Source organism: Helicoverpa armigera, chromosome 29, assembly GCF_030705265.1.
Source record: "Helicoverpa armigera isolate CAAS_96S chromosome 29, ASM3070526v1, whole genome shotgun sequence".
Lineage (NCBI taxonomy): Eukaryota > Metazoa > Arthropoda > Insecta > Lepidoptera > Noctuidae > Helicoverpa > Helicoverpa armigera.
The window spans coordinates 6,175,202-6,192,711 of NC_087148.1; the positions used below are offsets into that span (position 1 = coordinate 6,175,202).

The following is a 17,510-nucleotide window of genomic DNA, read 5'->3' on the forward strand; positions in this document are numbered from 1 at the left end:
AAGCTTCAGGTGGTGCTTAATGTTATGAATATCAACCCATGTTGTTGTAATTTAGCCAGTGTTTTATTTGGCCATCACAATGTAATTGAGACTTCAGAAACTTCTTATATTCAACCTCATTTGAATAAAATGAGTTTTAAATTAGTTTCATATTGCCAAAATTGTTGGCTCATACTTTCTTACTTAGTAATAGTTGGTACTTGTATGTCAAGGTCACTTTACACATTTACTATGCAGCTCGAAAGTGGAATGACCTTGAATTTATTTTCTTTTAATGCTGAAAGGTATTTTAATTAGTTTAGTACCTAATTGGCTTGTTTAGTATGACTGCTGAGCCTGAGTTTATTCATCTGTTGTGGCTATGGATCGTAGTCAGAGCTTTATGTAAGTCAGAATCTGATAACATCTTTTTTCATAAGTTGGGAATTCAATAGATGACCCCGCTGTGGGTGCAGCGTGAGGGAGTGTCATACTCTTACTGACTAAAACCCACTAAGTTCCTTCTTGAACCCTTTATGTACCAGGGCTTACGCACTCGGTAAACAACTCTGCTTTCACTCAGCATAATATTGTTCTCCTAATGCTGCTCAGCAGCAGTCGTTGTTACCATTCCACGTCAGAGGCCGTTCGATTTGACACACTAGACACGAGGGCTTGCTAGGTGATTAGACCTGCAGCTCACTAAATAAGAAGTATTGCTTTTCATCCTTACTAATATTATAAATCGGAAAGTGAGTTTGTTTGTTTGTTTGTTTGTTCCGCTTTCACGCCGTAACTACTGAACCGATTGCTTTGAAATTTTGCAGACGTAAAGTTAGAAGTCCGGATTAAATAATAGGGTACTTTTTATCCCGAAAAAAATAGATATTCCCGAGGGAAAACAAAAATATTGTTTGCTTGATGGATGGATTGTAGATGGCGCTGTGTGTCGTTTAAAACAATAATCGAATATAAACATATAAATTTAGAAGCTAAATGATCCGATAATGAATCCTCGAAAATGAGGAATTCCCGAGGGATGACGTACAATTTGTTTTATCGTCTTAACTGTTTTTTTTACATCTACTTATCCTGAAATAACTATAATTCAACGAATTACTAATTGGTATAAGTATTAGTTAAGTTATTTAGTTCTTGAGGTATGCGATAGATGGCGCTGGGTGTTTTTAAAACGTGGTAACGATGTGTTTTTAAAATACGTAAGAAGTGGAATGATAGCTTTTCAAAACGTGGTGACGTTGTTTTTTTTAAGTAAGAAGTGCAATGATATCTCGCGCTTTAACCTGTAGCTCATTGTTCAATCGCGAGCTTCCCGATAGCTCGATAGATGGCGTTGTGCTTTTCTGTATCGCGGTGTTAAGGTTCGCCGCGAATTAGTCTTAAGGTGTTTTGAAATCAGTGGGGCCCAGTAGGGCCAGGGCCAGCCGAGGCTGCGGGTTGTTCGAAAGAGATACCGCGGCCCTGGTATATAAAAGGTCTAGGACGGAACACAGGGGTGACAATCTTAATAGTGGCAAACGAGAAAACGTATCATTATAGGTCTGCAAAATGAAGTGAGACAGTAAATACATTGAGGTCCTTACATGGAAGTGTCATTTTAATTTGGTAGTATTATAATGTAAGATATTAAAGAAACTGAAATATAGATGGCGTTATTTGTAATGACGATGATGCGCGATTGCGTAGTAGTTATGCTTAGGTGTGTAAGAGGGCGCTATCACATCTTTTATTGGTTCTACTCTTACCCTATCTTTTTTTTCAGCTAAAATAAAAAAATAAATAATAAAAATTTTGAGTTGCATATTGAAGCAATTACTAAAATTTAATGTTTATTATCAATTAGCCAGAAATAAAATAAAATTCAAGAATTTATTTTCTACTGGCAACATTAAATCCATTTTCTACATGCAACATTATGCAAAAATTGTCAATCAAACAAATTTGGCTGCCGGTTTGCGCTGAAGTGCTTTTCGGTGTCTTGTTTGTTTTTCCAGATTTTTTTTTATCCCTATTAGTGCTTTATCCACCTAAGTCCGTTAAGTTGAGCCTCTGCTCCTTCGGCCGTGTCGATTTTGTGCTTGAGGTGATCGAAATCTTGTGAATTTTGTGCTTGAGATAGGACTCGTTGACCCGTTTTGTGATAATTAATATTTATCATGTCTAATAGAAAGTGTTGTGTTCCCGGATGTACAAATGGCTTAGGTAAGCATTTATCAACATCCTTAAAACAAATAGTCGTCATTTTGTCACGACTCCACTGAATTCTAACTTGTTACCCTTTTTTTCAGACACTACGGGGTATTTACATAAATTCCCTAATCCAGATAAGGATAGGCAGCTATTTAATACATGGGTCTTTCATATTGGTGGTGACATTTTGCAACTTGAAAATAACCATATTTTCAAATACCGCCGCGTCTGTAATGATCATTTCGAACCAAAATATTGGTGCCGGAATAACCGACTTGCCAAAGGAGCTGTACCTACAAAAAACATGCCAGGTTAGTTTTAGTAAAATACCCAAATTAAGGTACCTGTTTACCTTAAAGAGTACCTAAGTCTCAAATTTCTAGAGTTGATGTTAGAAAGGGACCAGAACTGGCAAAACAATTAAAGGCTGTCATCACAGAACTACAAAATGCTGGTCTTAATGTGGTAGCAACAGTGTGCGACCAAGGAACAAATAATGTTAACTGCATTAAATTCTTGTTACAAGAAACAAGAGGTATTCTGTTAAGAAAATCAGAAGAACCTGAGGGAAATATTATTTTAATAAATAAACAGGAAATCATTCCCTTGTATGACCCACCTCACTTAATGAAATGTATAAGAAATAATTTAATAACGAAAAATCTACTATATAAAAAAGACAACAAAATGCTAATGGCAAAGTGGGAACACATAACTGCACTGCACCAAGAAAACCCAGGCTACAAAGGCATAAGACTGGTGCCAAAATTAACAGACTCCCACTGCATTCCCAGTAAAATTCCACGGATGAAAGTTAAATTTGCTACGCAACTATTCAGCCAAACTGTAGCATCAAATATGGGCTACCTAGCAGGTAAATAAACTTTATTACATAATGTTTTCACATTGCATTATTTTATCGATACTTATATATTATAAAGCTGAAGATTTTTTTGTTTGTATGTTTTCTTAACCATGCTAATCTGAAGAACCAATCCAATCACCAAGGTCGATCAGGTCTAATTTGAAATAATCTTTCACCGTTAGATAGCTCATTTATTGAGGAAGACTAAAAGTGACTTTTAATCTGGGTGCGCGAAGTAGCTTTCACGGGATGCGGTAGAACCGCGGGCGGAAGATTGTATAGTAAAAGTTTTCACAAATTAAAACTGCTCCCAGTTCAGATTTAATAATAACAAGTTTCTTATTGATGACTAGATGCCATAGTAGCCAGTGTATCTGCCTGCCACAGGAGGTCGCGGGTTCGATTCCCGCATAAGTCAAACATTTATGTGTGTGGGTGTTTCTACATATGTACACTATGTTATGTTATTTATAAAATATTTATATTTATATAAGTTCATTTATTGGTTGTCTGCTGTACCCAAATTACAAGCAAGCAATGCTTTGTTTGGGACTAGATTGCGTTGTAAGAACGTGTGAGGAATATTTATTAATATTTTTTCTTATTTTTGCAGAAAAGGAATAATCTCTCAAGATGCGCAAAATACAGCGGACGTCATCTTGTTTTTTGACAAACTTTTTGACTCCATTAACGGAAGCTTCGGGAAAAGGAAGCACAGTAAACCACTGCTGGGACCTGCGACGCCGAACTCAATACATCACAAAACATGGATGGAGGCAAAATATTTTTAAAAATATGAAATTTGTGAATGTAAAAACCTCGAATGTGGAGTATGTTCCCACCTTAAGTAACTGGGTATGGACACTAGAAGGAATAGAACTGCTTTTAAAAAAAATTGCTGCGAAGTACGGAGTGACATCGGTTTGGTTGCGGCATCTGAATCAGGATCCAATAGAAAATTTTTTTGGATCGATAAGGAGTCAAGGATGCCGCAACGTAAACCCTACTCCAGATGGATTTGAAGCAGCATTTAGCAGCCTTTTAATAAACAGCCTATCTAGTGTCCATGCCCCAGGGACAAATTGTGAGGCAGATAATTGCCACGCTTTGCATGAAGTTCTCATCACAAGCGGGGCCTGCAAAGAACAAATAAATTGTGAGCTCTCTGAGATTCCGGACATTGAATTTACAGCCCTTGAAGACAAAAGCGACCCCGTATAATTGGGGGGCTACAATATGTTAGCGGTTATTTTATTAAAACCGCTAAGAAGAAAGTCTTCAAGGGTTGTAGTGAATGTAAAAAAAATTTAATGTCCGATCAGGAACACGATTATTTAAAATATAGAGAGTATGCTAATAAAAAATGGCTTTGCAGTCCCAGCGACTCTCTCTTAAATTGTGTTTCGAATCTGCAGGATATAAATTACACAATAATTAAAAAATGTTTGGAAAAAAAATATTTAAAAGATTTCATCAAAACATTAATATTTATACATTTGAAATTCGATTTCATAAAATGTGAAATTCATAAAGAAAAATTAATAGACTTTTTAATCAATATATCCTGCAGATTCTTTATTTACAATTACTGTAAAGATATTAATAAAATATTAATAAATAGGAGAGAGTGTGATGATGATACGGATTCCTATAAGCTAAAAGCGAAAAAATTATACATGAAATGTTTTAAAAGAAAAAAATAAATTATATTAAAGGTTATCAGTGTTTTATTTATTGAAAAACATCTTATAAATATTAAACAAAAAGAAACAAAAATCTACCTAGACCCAGTAACCACTGCTTTATGTAGCTATATGTATATATATTGACAAATAGTTTCTTAAACCTGCGTTCAGAAGGCGCCACTTGTCTTACTTAGTTTGGTAGTCGAGTTGGACCTCTATTTCATAATATAAAAAGTACTCTGTGACGGAACACGTCCGGGTTCGCCCCGGGTGCCCGTGCGGTGCCCAAAATCTGCATGTTGCTCCACAAGGGAAAACGTATAATATAGTGTACCATTCAGTTTTGGTTTAACAATTAATCGTATCCAGCGTTTCATCGCGCTTCTTAGATTTTTCCGTGGGAATGAGAAGTTTTCTTATAGTTGTGATTTATACCGCGATATAACCGAATTCCACGCGGGCGAAGCCGCGGGCGGAAAGCTAGTACATATATAAAGGATTTAGCCACGGGGTCTGTACGCAATAATTAGCAGTGTCCAAGCGGATAGACCACGATGGCAAATATCATATAGTGTAGGCGTGTCGTAGGTGGCGAATGATTGTTACATTGTAGTGAACACTGATTGGACCTAATCTAGTTTAGCTATGGTTTTTGTCACCTTATCATATGCTTGGATGTTTATTTTTCTATGAGTAGCAGATTTCTTGCTAAGAAAATGTATGCTTGGATATAATTCATATAAAAAACGGCCTCGATTTTCGTCCGAGTCCCGTGAGAACTACTTCGCCTACCCAAATAAAAAGTAAGCCTCGATGGACTATCTAACGCTCAAAGAATTATTGTAATCGGGCCTGTAGTTTCTGAGATACATAAGTGCTGACAGATTTGAATTGTAGTTGCAGAGCTTTTAATTAACTGAAGCTTACCTGAAAAGAAAGTTCCAACATCAACAAGTATAGAGTATCCATGCTGGAATCGAACCCGCGTCTCTTAGCTCAGCAGCCGAACAACTGATTGATACGCAACCATGCTGGCATCCATAGGTGTTGTATCAAATGATTAATGGCATTCCGACATTGCTCCGATATGGCCTATAAACTAGACCATTACTGGAACTAGATTAAGCCATTAGGCCCAGGCTTTCACGCCTACATTCTCATATTTATGTAGGTTCCGGAATCTTTCAATAAATGAGCTTCATCATTACACCAATATTATGAATAGATTCCACCACAATTGTTCGCGAACTGTGCGAGCGTTAAGCACGTGTTCGCGGACAAAGGTTGCATTCGTGTGTGCTCCACATCGGTGGAATCTTGTCCTTTTAAGGAAAAATTATGTGAATATGTTTATTACTTCTTCACAAAAAGAACTGAACGTATTTTGATGAGATGATGCGCGTCTCGTGGGAACTACTCGCAAGATACGCGCGAATGAAACCGCACAGAACAGAGTGCTTAGTGCGAGTTTTCGTGAATTTTTTTACGGACTCACATGAGAGCGCGTATACTAAGATTTGTATGCAGTGTTGCCAACTTAGTGGATTTTCCACTAATACTGGTGGTTTAAGTCCCCTATTTAGTGGCGAAATGTTGAAAGTACTGCGGGTCAAGTAGCGAAATGTAAGTTTTGTGGTACAACTTTAAGGAGTATGGAGATTTGAAGTCTCACGGAATGTCAAAAAAGCATCTACAAAACAAAAAGGTGAACGACTACTATATAATTATATTAAGTACTCATTCATTGGTCAAATGCGTAACTAAACAATTTGTGAAACTACTACGCCGATTATAATTTGTGAAGGATTCGGATCGGGTCGGATGAATTGCTAAACAGATGTAATGCTTTGTCTGTTTTAATTTTCTATCGTTGCCGAGTTACATCTTTGGATGATTAAATTGTTTTAGGTTACAATAAAATATAAACAATATATTTTTAGTGGAGAATTTGGTGATTTTAAGTGTGGGATAAATTTTTGTTAGTGGTTTTCTGGTGGTTTTAAAAGTTTCATCTGGTGGTAAGCTTCTACAACTGTTGGCAACACTGTTTGTATGGAACAAAAACAGGTTCCAATTTTTGACACTAGGTGGAGCTGTTTTTGTTCCATACAAATCTTAGTATACGCGCTCTCATGTGAGTCCGTAAAAAAATTCACGAAAACTCGCACTAAGCACTCTGTAATCTCATATTTGCAAGTAAATCAAAACGAAATATTATTCGTGACTTATCCAGAATTTGAATAAGCCACAATATTATTTTTATTGTCGACCTCAAAGGAAGTTGGTAATCCTCTAATTTAGGTTTAATGTTCCCGCCTCGGCGGGTTTTAATCTCAAAAATCTGTGCTATTTTGCATTTGCGTCATTTTCTTTCTCCCGTATCGATCTTAGAGACCTTCCTTAGATCATCTATCCAACGGGAGAAGCTACTGCCATGCTTTACCTTACCTCCAGCCAAAGGGGCGGGACCACAGGTCATACTCGTATCATGAGTTCGCCAAGTTTATGCTTGTATTTGTCAATTTTGTCGTAGGTAGATCGAAAATGCATCAGTTTGTTGCGTTACCTCGCCCCAAGCTCAAATTGACAGAATTTTTACCATTCACATTGTCCTCTTGGCAACTCCTGTTGTTAAATGCTCTAAGACCTGACCTTGTCTCTCAGGCTGTCATTTCAGCCTCAATTTCGGCCTAGGTCTTTGTGAAACGTTTCTAGGTTTTCGATGCCTTTTCTTAGGTATTTCGCTTTTTATGATCTTGAGTGTTCACATTGTTCGTTTTATTTGTTTTCTGGTAATAGGGTCTGGCCTTCAACATTACGAAATTGCAGGCTTTTACTGACGCAGTTTTGCTGAGAAACTAGTAGATAACATTTTATTTGACATCTGAAAGATGTTTGAAATCGGTGAACTTACATTACTCAAATCAACTCAATCAAAGAGTCTTTTACAGTAGTAGCAAGTTATCCAGTTGCGTGAAGTAGTGTAATCGATGCGTGATCCACGTGGCGGTATGGTAATGTGACTGCGGGCGGAATAGCAAGTGGATGAACCCCTGTCGTGACTGATAACCTACTTACTGCTCACGAATACATAGTGCTGTTCCTTCATAGTGCTGGTTGAGAAGGAAATTGTTCGTCTATTAAATCCATATTATTTGTAACATTGCTTACTGTCTTACTTACCTATCTATTATTATCTATATTCTCCTCTGTAGGTATATTATTCTCTAGCTTCTTAATCTTACTGATGTGCTGCAAGTTTACTGAGGACCGTTTACAATATTCTGTCTTTTAAAGAGAGCCACAATTCCCTAATTAAACACATACGAGTAATGTCAAATTCCTTCCTCCAGTAAGCAAATCAACAATATAGATAGCATATTGGCAACAGACGTACGTAACTATACCAACTCGTACTGTTATGATGATTTTCCACCAACATAATTCGCGAACATTTGTGCGTGATGTACGCTGTGTCGCGAGTCCACAGCTAGCATGTGTTCGCGCGGCGGTTGCAGTTTCACACATTGCGCGCGAACATTTCTACAATGTCCGCGCGCAATGTGTTAGTGTTTGCTACAGCGAGTACACCACGAGATACATTTCTGGAATCTCGCTTTTATATTGAGTGAGAATGATAGTTGATATGCAGCATATATTCAACTGCATGAACTTCGCAAGTATTTGTGAACATCGTATATTTGGGTCAGATAATTATCTTGTGCCATGTCTTGGAACGTACTACAGCTGATGTGAAAGTTGGGTTTTCTTGATGCTAGTCTTTTTGTAAGATTTTATTTAATCATTTTCTTAGATAGTTTTGTAGTTATTTTTAACTAGGATAATGTCGCAGTTGGGGTATTCTTGCAAATCACTGTTCGTTCGACTAAACCTACACAGGGAATTATTCCGCATATTTGGAAAGGTGTGTGAAAAGATGTCCCGATATATTATAGTTACCGCGGCGCTGGTACATAAAAGGCTTACGAAGGAACATGATAGATTTTTGTGAGTAAAAGACTGACACTCCCTCACCGCTGCTAACCCACAGCGGGAAGGGTCATTTGATGATTTTTACCAACGGAAAAAATAACTGCTTAACTTTAAGATCTGTCGACCTCTGTAGCTGTTACTTAGCCATGATCTCGAGTTGAGTCTATGATGATTTTCTCAGTAAATGAACTGTGTTATTTGCGAGTTACTAAGCATGAAAATAACATCGTACTTAGGTTATCTCGCCTGACTTTGATTTACGATTATTATCTATTTGAATACCATTAATTGCCTAGTTTTGGAACTCGGTTCAATCTGATTGATTGATTCGTTACATGGACTAGTTTAGCCCGCGTGTTTACTTCAATATTTATTATCATCTTATCCTACTAATATGATAGATGCGAAAGTTTGTATGTATGGATGTTTGTTTGTTCCTCTTTCACTCAAAATCTAAATATTTGATGAAACTTGGTAGTAATATAGCTGATGTATGGGAATAACATATAGGATATTTACAAAATCATCAGCCTATTCAATATTAAACCACAGTACTACTTGTGCCTATCACGCAATAAGTATATCGCTTGGTCTTCAGCTTGACAAGTAAGTACAACTTCTGTCATTAAGTATTTGCCGTATTTTACGAATGGATAAGCAGATGCATCATTTGGAGACGGAATTGCACATTAGGCTTGTCCATTGACTATTGTATTTTGTTTTAAAACAATCAGTATTATTTCCTCAAAACAGCAACCTCGGAAACTGACGCTCGTCAGAGGACGCTCCTAGGACAGGATAGGAGCCATGCCAATGCTATGGCTATGCCAATGAACTCCCGAGAAAAGGGCTTGAACTGACAATGGAAATTAATAGACTGCTGACTTTAAAACTGCTGGTCTTCTCGCTGGATTTTTTACCTTAAAGTAGGGCCTCGATGCAAAAAACTGCATTTAATTCAGAAAACTCCTTCTGACCTGTTCCCGTTTTTTTCGGAGTGTTTTCCTTTCCTCTCTATTAGCCGTCATACTAACGTTTACTCCTTCTCATTCCAGACATTTCCTCTTTCAGATAGTTTGTTTACTTTTCTTCGGTCTGCCTCCTTCTCTCTATCTATCCATTTTCATACTTAACACATTAGACACAGTCCTTGTAGCATTCCATGTAACACAGAAAGTTCTAACCTACAACGAAATAACACGGTTTGAAACTATGAATGATATCTTAACAAATAAACCTCTAATTCAATTAAATAACTCAATAAATTACAATTAACTTGGCGACTATATGCACTGGCTGGAGTTATCTATTGAGGCCAAATTAATTGATTGTTATTCATCATTAGCTGTGGCCTGTGAACGCATACGTGCACGGCAGAGTAACAGCCAAGTTCTTATTCACAACTAATAAATGTGTCACTTGTTTTTTTAGCAGACGGTAAAGGCCAAATTACGGGTAGTCAGACAACCAGTCTTACCAAAGGGTTGTCCAGGTAACTGGGTTGAGGAGGTCAGATAGGCAGTCGCTCTTTGTAAAATACTGGTACTATTATTTTGAAGTAACACTGTCAGTCGCGCTTTCACGACAAAACTATTGAACCGATGTTTAAGTGTGTATGTTTGAAGTTAAAGATTAATTAAGTATGAAAATTGATAAAATGTAATCATGAATCCTGAAAGTTTTTAGCAAAGAAACATCCAAGGCTATTCACGCCTGGCTGAACATGTGATACATTCTACATGGCTAGGCTTGAACCTAATGGCGTAATATCTTGAAATTTCAATACATACTTGTAGGTACTTGTAGGGCTATCGATTTGTTTGATGTGTGAATATTAGGCTAAATATGAGCAGGTACCTAACAACTGAATTACAAACTGATAGACAGACACACGTAGTCAAAACACGCATCTTTAGCGTCGGGGGTTAGACATTTACCCTATTACCTCAAATGACTCAATAGTTACTTCTTCTATTACCAAGACTACTGTTCGTCCATCCTTCAGTGGCCAAGGTTTATGTCATGAACTGTGATAACGACACAGGTAGACATAGACGGAGACGTAGGTCATGTATTTCTGTTGCCGTGTAACAACGTATATTAAAAGTTGTAAAATGATTAAGGGAACTCCCATAGAACTAAGGCTATTGCATATGAAGAAACTGGCTTCCCCCCTTTTTTCCACGTCCCGAGTTAATTCCTCCACGCACTACATAGCCCACACATTACTCTGGTGTGTGAGCTATAGTACTGCAAAGTTTCATTAAAACGATTGAGTATGTATTGCATGTAAGACGACCAACAACAACATCCAATCTTTCTTGTTTATATTATAACTTAAATACGACATGATTGGTTCCGCTAATTATGACCCGAATGATGTCCTAGCTACGTGTATAGGCGGTCGTTACGCTTGTGAGCCCGGGAAGGTCAGCTCGAGGAGTGCCGACTGCGTTACAAAGATACAATAAAGCGCCTTTGACATTATTATGAACATAACTGTAATATTAATATACCGAAGAGCTTGCGGAATTGACAAAATAATCCATCTAATCCCTCCCTTTCCTGCACACCCATTTAGGCGAATATACTCCGCCAGCGGTCGCCCTGTGTATTTTCTTATGTATTTCCCTTGTTTACTATTCCATATGTACTACCCCTATGTACTCCCTTATCTACTCCCTCTATATAAAAGGGGTACCAATTGGCTCCCTAATGTACCTAAGTGAATTTAATGCCATTTTGAGGGCTGGATCCGCCTTAGTTACAATGCCGAACAAGAATCATGATTTTACAAAAGAACTTGGCTATGTTTTTAACAAGACCATGTATGCTTGTTGCAGGGAACAGGAGCCCACGTGCGAGAGGGAGGCGTCTTTCAAACAGCAGGCGCCGCACCGGTCTAACAGATCAGGTAATTTTAGCCTTCTAGTACTAATATACTATACTCTAAAGGTACTAATATAATAAAGAGGAAACATCGTTTGTTTGTACGATAAAGTCCCCGAAATTACTGAAACCTTCAAAAAAACTCACTGTCAGGGAGTTGCATTATACCTTAGTAATAAAGGCTATGTTTTGTCCGCGTGTGGAAAGACGTTCCTCTGGGAGCCGGGGAACAGCTAGTAGTACTACATATGAATGTTAGGAAATAATGTATGTCGGTCTGTTAGGGTGCATCTACACGATGCAAGTAGCTGGAGCAAGTTTTACATGCGTAAGTGACAATTGGCAGGTGACAAGAGCACAAGGGTGGGTACCTATGTTGCTTTGGTACATGCACGAGTCGCTGGGCCCGCACGTTTTTAAAATGCATGTAACAACATGCGCAGGCTACTTGCACCGCGTAGATCAGTGGTTCTTAACCGGTGGTCCGCGGACCACTGGTGGTCCCTGGAGGCATTCCAAGTGGTCCGCGAAGCTTAGCTTCGCGACGTAGCTATACGTTACCTAACTTAATTTTTATCGACTTATAATTGCGAGCGGGGGTTTTCGCATGGACGTACATATATCGGGTGTGTCGTACCTAGTCCCCCCCATTCATGAAAATGTATGTTTGGGCTACATTTTACGTAATTTTGGTTTTGAGTCTTAAAAAATCATTAAAATTTCGCGCTCGCTTCGCTCGCCTATTCAGAAAATATATGCCCTTATTTTGGCATTTGTCAACAAACAAAAAGTTAAGTACGTTTGGGCTAAATTTTATGTAATATTTGGTTTAAGTCCGATAAAATTTCGCGCTCGCTTCGCTCGCGTATTCAGAAACTATACTATGGCTCTTATTTTTGCATTTGGCAACAAACAAAATGTTAAGTACGTTTGGGCTACATTTTACGTATTTTTTGGTTTAAGTCCGATAAAAATTTCGCGCTCGCTTCGCTCGCGTATTCAGAAACTATATGCCCTTATTTTTGAATTTTTCAACAAACAAAAAGTTAAGTACGTTTGGGCTACATTGTACGTAATATTTGGTTTAAGTCCGATAAAAATTCCGCGCTCGCTTCGCTCGCGCATTTGGAAAACTACATAGGCAAGTTCTTCTTTATTTGCATTTGCTTACCTACACAACTACCAACATGCGTTTAGCTTTGAGTTGACCCAAGCTGACCCAAAAATTCATTTTTTTTTTTGTAAATATTAAAGAAATGAGTACTAATTTAGGTAAACCGATGAGGTGGTCCCCGGCAAGACAACTTTGGTCAAAGTGGTCCCTCATGTCAAAAAGGTTAAGAACCACTGGCGTAGATGCACCATTACTCTGCCACGTTGAAAATGCAGGATTTTTGTGAAACTCATCTAAAGTAACCTTAAGCAGTCATGTATTGTTTGCCCACGTCTACAATGTATATGTTTAGATGTTCAGGTGTCGGTTGTGAATGGTTACAGAGTCGAGCTCGTCGTCTGCGGACACCGCGTCGCAGGGTTCCGGGTCGGCAGCCCCCGCGCACAGAGCGAGGCGACATGAACCACAGGTAACACTACCTTCTTGCTTGTAGTTACCGCTAGCCACCACGGCCTTCTGCAGCTCGTGCTGGCCGACAACTTCAATGATGTCAAAGTACGAGACACGACTTGTAATGACACAAAATAATAAAGAATGAAGTTAGTCGAATCCATAATATGTATACCTACCCAAAATTCAGTTCGCACCAAGTAACTTGGCATTTCAAAAGCCATTCGAAACCTTGTGCATTTGTTAGTAGAGCTTTTCTTGTCTAAAAAGATTATAAAATACAAAACACTGAGGATTCAAACGGATTAGGTACTTCAAAATTCTAAGTTACTTGGTACGAACTGTACTTATATGTATATCTCTCTGTAGGCCCAAATACGCTGACAACATAAACGTCATTTCTAAAAACAATTGTACACAATAAATTCAATACAATTGTAAACATAGTAAATGTGTTTGTATATTAGTCTAAAAGTAAACTATTGTTTTGCTTGAGCCTAAAAGAAATGAATGAATTTTATCTGCAATTCTTCCTATCGGGTAAGCTATTATTTGGAAAATGAATGCTATTGATACACAATTTCCTTGAAGGCCCAAATATTTGATGACATATACCTACAGTTTATCTGTGCCAGCACAATCTAAGTGTTATAGATTGATATCAGACGCGAGTGAGCGATAAACTTACTAATTGACTGTTTACTTCCAGTCTCTATAAGGATTTGTCAAAACGAACCTTCAGTGTTGTTTAAACTATCTTGGAATTAACTTGTGTCTGTAAAAAAACTAAATTGTTATTTTATTTAAAAGTGTGTGATAGTAAAAAAGTGTTTTCTTATAAAATAGTACATGAAGAAAGTGTAGGAAATGCTATCAATTAAGTGTCAAAATAGTGATTATTTGTTGTTGTGAAATTGTTTGAGGAAAATGCTGCTTGAATGATTTATCAATGGAATTCCATATGAATGAATGTGCATAAAGTTATTGTGGTTTTAACAAATTCATCATCATTCTTCTGACCTTGTCCTAATTTATTATCTGCGGTTAACGCAGCATGTTTTCTTCTTCCATACTCTTCTATCTGCCGTCATCTCGCAAGTAACATTCTTTCCAGTCATATCGACTTTTACATAATACTTCCATCGTTTCTTTGGTCTTCCTCTTCCTCTATATCCATCATCAGCCTATCGCAGTCCACTGCTGGACATAGGCCTCTCCAAGTGCACGCCACTGAGATCGATTTTCGGCTACTCAGTGGTTCGGCTTCTCAATATGCCACATGTTTTAAATCAATCGAGGTGATGTAATTTGAAAACTCCATTTTGTAAACAAAATCAAATAAGATGAGGATGAAAAGTTTCGAGCACGCTGTGTTGAAAATGATGAAATGCGTTATTCCAGTAAGTTGAAACTTAACGTTAACTTGTTATTTTTGGGGTAAAAGTTATTTATTTGTGGTTATTATGAGTCTATACTAAGACAATCATGTCAACATCAAACCGCTTTGAGCGTTTTAAAATACTTCCCGTAGTCCCGTACCCGTAGTCCGAAATTTGATGATTGATACACCGGTACATCGTGTCGCACGTTGCTGTCGGTCGTGCTGGTGACTCTCTCCGGTGGTGTCGGATTGTCGTCCCATCGCGCTATGAGAGTGAAGGAATAGTGAGTGCACCGCAGTCCAAGCAAATGGTTGTGCACTATAATATGTCCTGCGCAGCGCAGCTGATCTTCTTAGAGTAGAGAGACCAGCCGCCGTGGCCGCCCAACTTGGACTCCATAATTAGGCCATTATTCTATGTAGGTACAGTTAGAAGTGATATGATGTCAATAAGAATGTGTTTTGTTCGCAGAGGGAGGAACGTCGGCAGGAAGCGGCTAGCGCCCCGCGCATACAACCCAACCCTTTATTGAGGTAAATGCATAGCCTATAGTAAATATGCCTAGCCTTTTGATAAACGCCTTGGTAATGTTAAGGCGACTCAAAAATTGCAAATCTTCAAATACCCTACTTGGTTAAAAAATTGTGAGCTGCGTGACTTGGAACCAAGACACCTATGTAGGATATTATAGGATTTTTTGCCCCCATCCGGATACGGAAAACAGACTGTTTTTGAGACGTAGGTGAAACCTCGGACAAAGTCTAGTCTTTCATTTTTGAAGTGAAGGACTGTCAACGATTGACAAGGGACAACAAACCGACAATTGTTGACCTTGTTAAAACTAACTTGTCGAGCTTAAACCAAAATGGACTTTACAAAAACTTCGGTCAGTTTAACTAGTGTCTAAGGTCTCCCGGCGTTTTCTTTGATATTCCACTCGCGACGCCTGTGAAAAGGTGCCTTCATTAATAATGACGCGGACTGAGGACGGCTATGTACTGTCTTAGAATATTTTCACATCTGCCTACTTATATTTGGTTTAGCTTTAGCTTTTTAAAAGTAAAACGGGACCCTATTAAAGTGACTTTGTTGTGTGTACTGATTGATAGATAGACGAATAGACAGTACGTACCAAAATCCATGGAACACCAAAAGCGAGATTCCACAGATATGTGACACCAAACCAAATGTATCTTGTGGTGTACTCGCTCTAGCAGACAGTAAAACTTGCGTGCGAACATTTGTACATTGTCCGCGAAACTGCAACCGCTGCCCGCGAACACATGGTAGCTGTGGACTTGCGACATCAAGTACACATTTTTCTTTGTGAAAAAAAATACTCACAACAATTTAGGTGGAATTTCCTCATAAAAATTATAAGCAAATCACCCTTAAAATATCAATGGGAAACCGGCGGCTGGTATAAATAATCTCGTCGCATAACATGCTCACTTGAGCGTCTGTTAACGGTCAACGATTTAAGGGTTTCAAACTTTGTTGGAACGCCTGTTTAAACCTAGGGTCCCTGAGCTTTTAAGACTTTTATGGTACTAAAAGCTATAACATGATGGCTTTTTTTACCGACTTCAAAAAGGAGGAGGTTCTCAATTCGACCGTACTTTTTTTGTATATTTGTTACGCGATTACTCCGCCATTTATCAATCGATATTGATGATTCTTTTTTTGAAAAGTCTTCCAAAAACACTAATTTTAGGTGCATCTTCCTAAAAGTCGGTGTGTAATGGATGTACCTAAGTTTATTTATAAAAGCAAAATAGCTATATGTCCAATTTGATGTCAAAAGTTTCTATGAGGATTGACGCAGTTTCAATGAGGGTCAAGTTCACTGGTTACATAAACGTCAGTTTTCTAAAAGAAACACTTTTCTTTCTTTATCGTTTACTATGGATATTCACGTCAAAGTAAACAGTTGTTTTAAAAAAGAAATGGGGCTAACCGATCGCAAAAGAGAAAAATAAACCTCTATATAGGGGTCTAAAAGTTTTGCAGCATAGTTGTGAATTCCCCATCTTGTAATATGGTCAGGTCTCGCACCCTCCCGAACTTCGGGGGTCGTCAGTCGCGCGAGGCGTCTCGCTGCGACACCTCGCGCCGCGCTCACCACATCACCATGGCGTCCGAGGACCTGCTGCAGCCGGGACACGTCGTCAAGGAGAGGTGGAAGGTATGTCAGCAGCACCAGGTATTTACGAGGCCGCCGGTCTGCAAGGCCTCGCAAGGATTAAGGTTTTGTTCAACCCCGCTTCAAAGAGACGGTTGATTTAACAGAACCCTCTTCTTCTCAGGGATATCATCAAATGATCCCTCCCGCTGTGGGTGCAGGGAGTGTCAGACTCTTACTGACTAAAACCCATCATGTTCCTTCTTAAATCCTTCATGTACCAGGGCCGCGGTAACTCGCGCGATTAATCCCGCAGCCCTGACAGGATCGGGATTAAGGCTATATGCCTTCCAGCCGGTTCAATTTCAGCGTGAAAGGTGGGGTTTGAAACAACCAGAGAGTACCAGTGTGCCATATGGAGCGACTGCTTATCTGACTTTCAACCCTGTAACTTGAGCAATCTCATACTCCTCGGTAAGACTGGTTGTCAAACTTTCTTGCTGCCTGAGATGTTCAAATGACAGCCGCGACCAAGTTAACGTGTCTGCCGAAACATGGAGGAACTTGTCACAATAAGACGGTCGCTGAGCGTAGCTTAACCTTACGATCAATGGACCATGTTACTTAGCCACAAGTTCCTCTTACATTGTCACGAAATCCTTCAGGTAGTGAAGAAGATCGGCGGCGGCGGCTTCGGCGAGATCTACGAGGGTCTGGACCTGGTGACGCAGGAGCAGGTGGCGCTCAAGGTGGAGTCCGCGCGGCAGCCCAAGCAGGTGCTCAAGATGGAGGTCGCTGTGCTCAAGAAATTGCAAGGTTA

General features: G+C 38.8%; 1 protein-coding gene and 1 long non-coding RNA gene across 2 annotated transcripts in view; both read left to right on the plus strand.

Moving 5' to 3' along the window:
• LOC110378086 (tau-tubulin kinase homolog Asator) overlaps nt 1-17,510 on the plus strand; it is an 85,521-nt gene that overhangs the window by 38,458 nt on the left and 29,553 nt on the right. Inside the window, exons 3-7 of the mRNA XM_064042560.1 lie at nt 11,577-11,647; nt 13,120-13,205; nt 15,040-15,101; nt 16,615-16,753; nt 17,356-17,506. Coding sequence (XP_063898630.1) covers nt 11,577-11,647; nt 13,120-13,205; nt 15,040-15,101; nt 16,615-16,753; nt 17,356-17,506 — 509 coding nt within the window. The remainder of the gene's footprint in view (nt 1-11,576; nt 11,648-13,119; nt 13,206-15,039; nt 15,102-16,614; nt 16,754-17,355; nt 17,507-17,510) is intronic.
• On the plus strand, nt 1,489-3,076 carry LOC135119083 (uncharacterized). The gene is made up of 2 exons (XR_010277973.1): nt 1,489-2,202; nt 2,289-3,076. It is a non-coding gene; the product is annotated as an uncharacterized LOC135119083 (long non-coding RNA).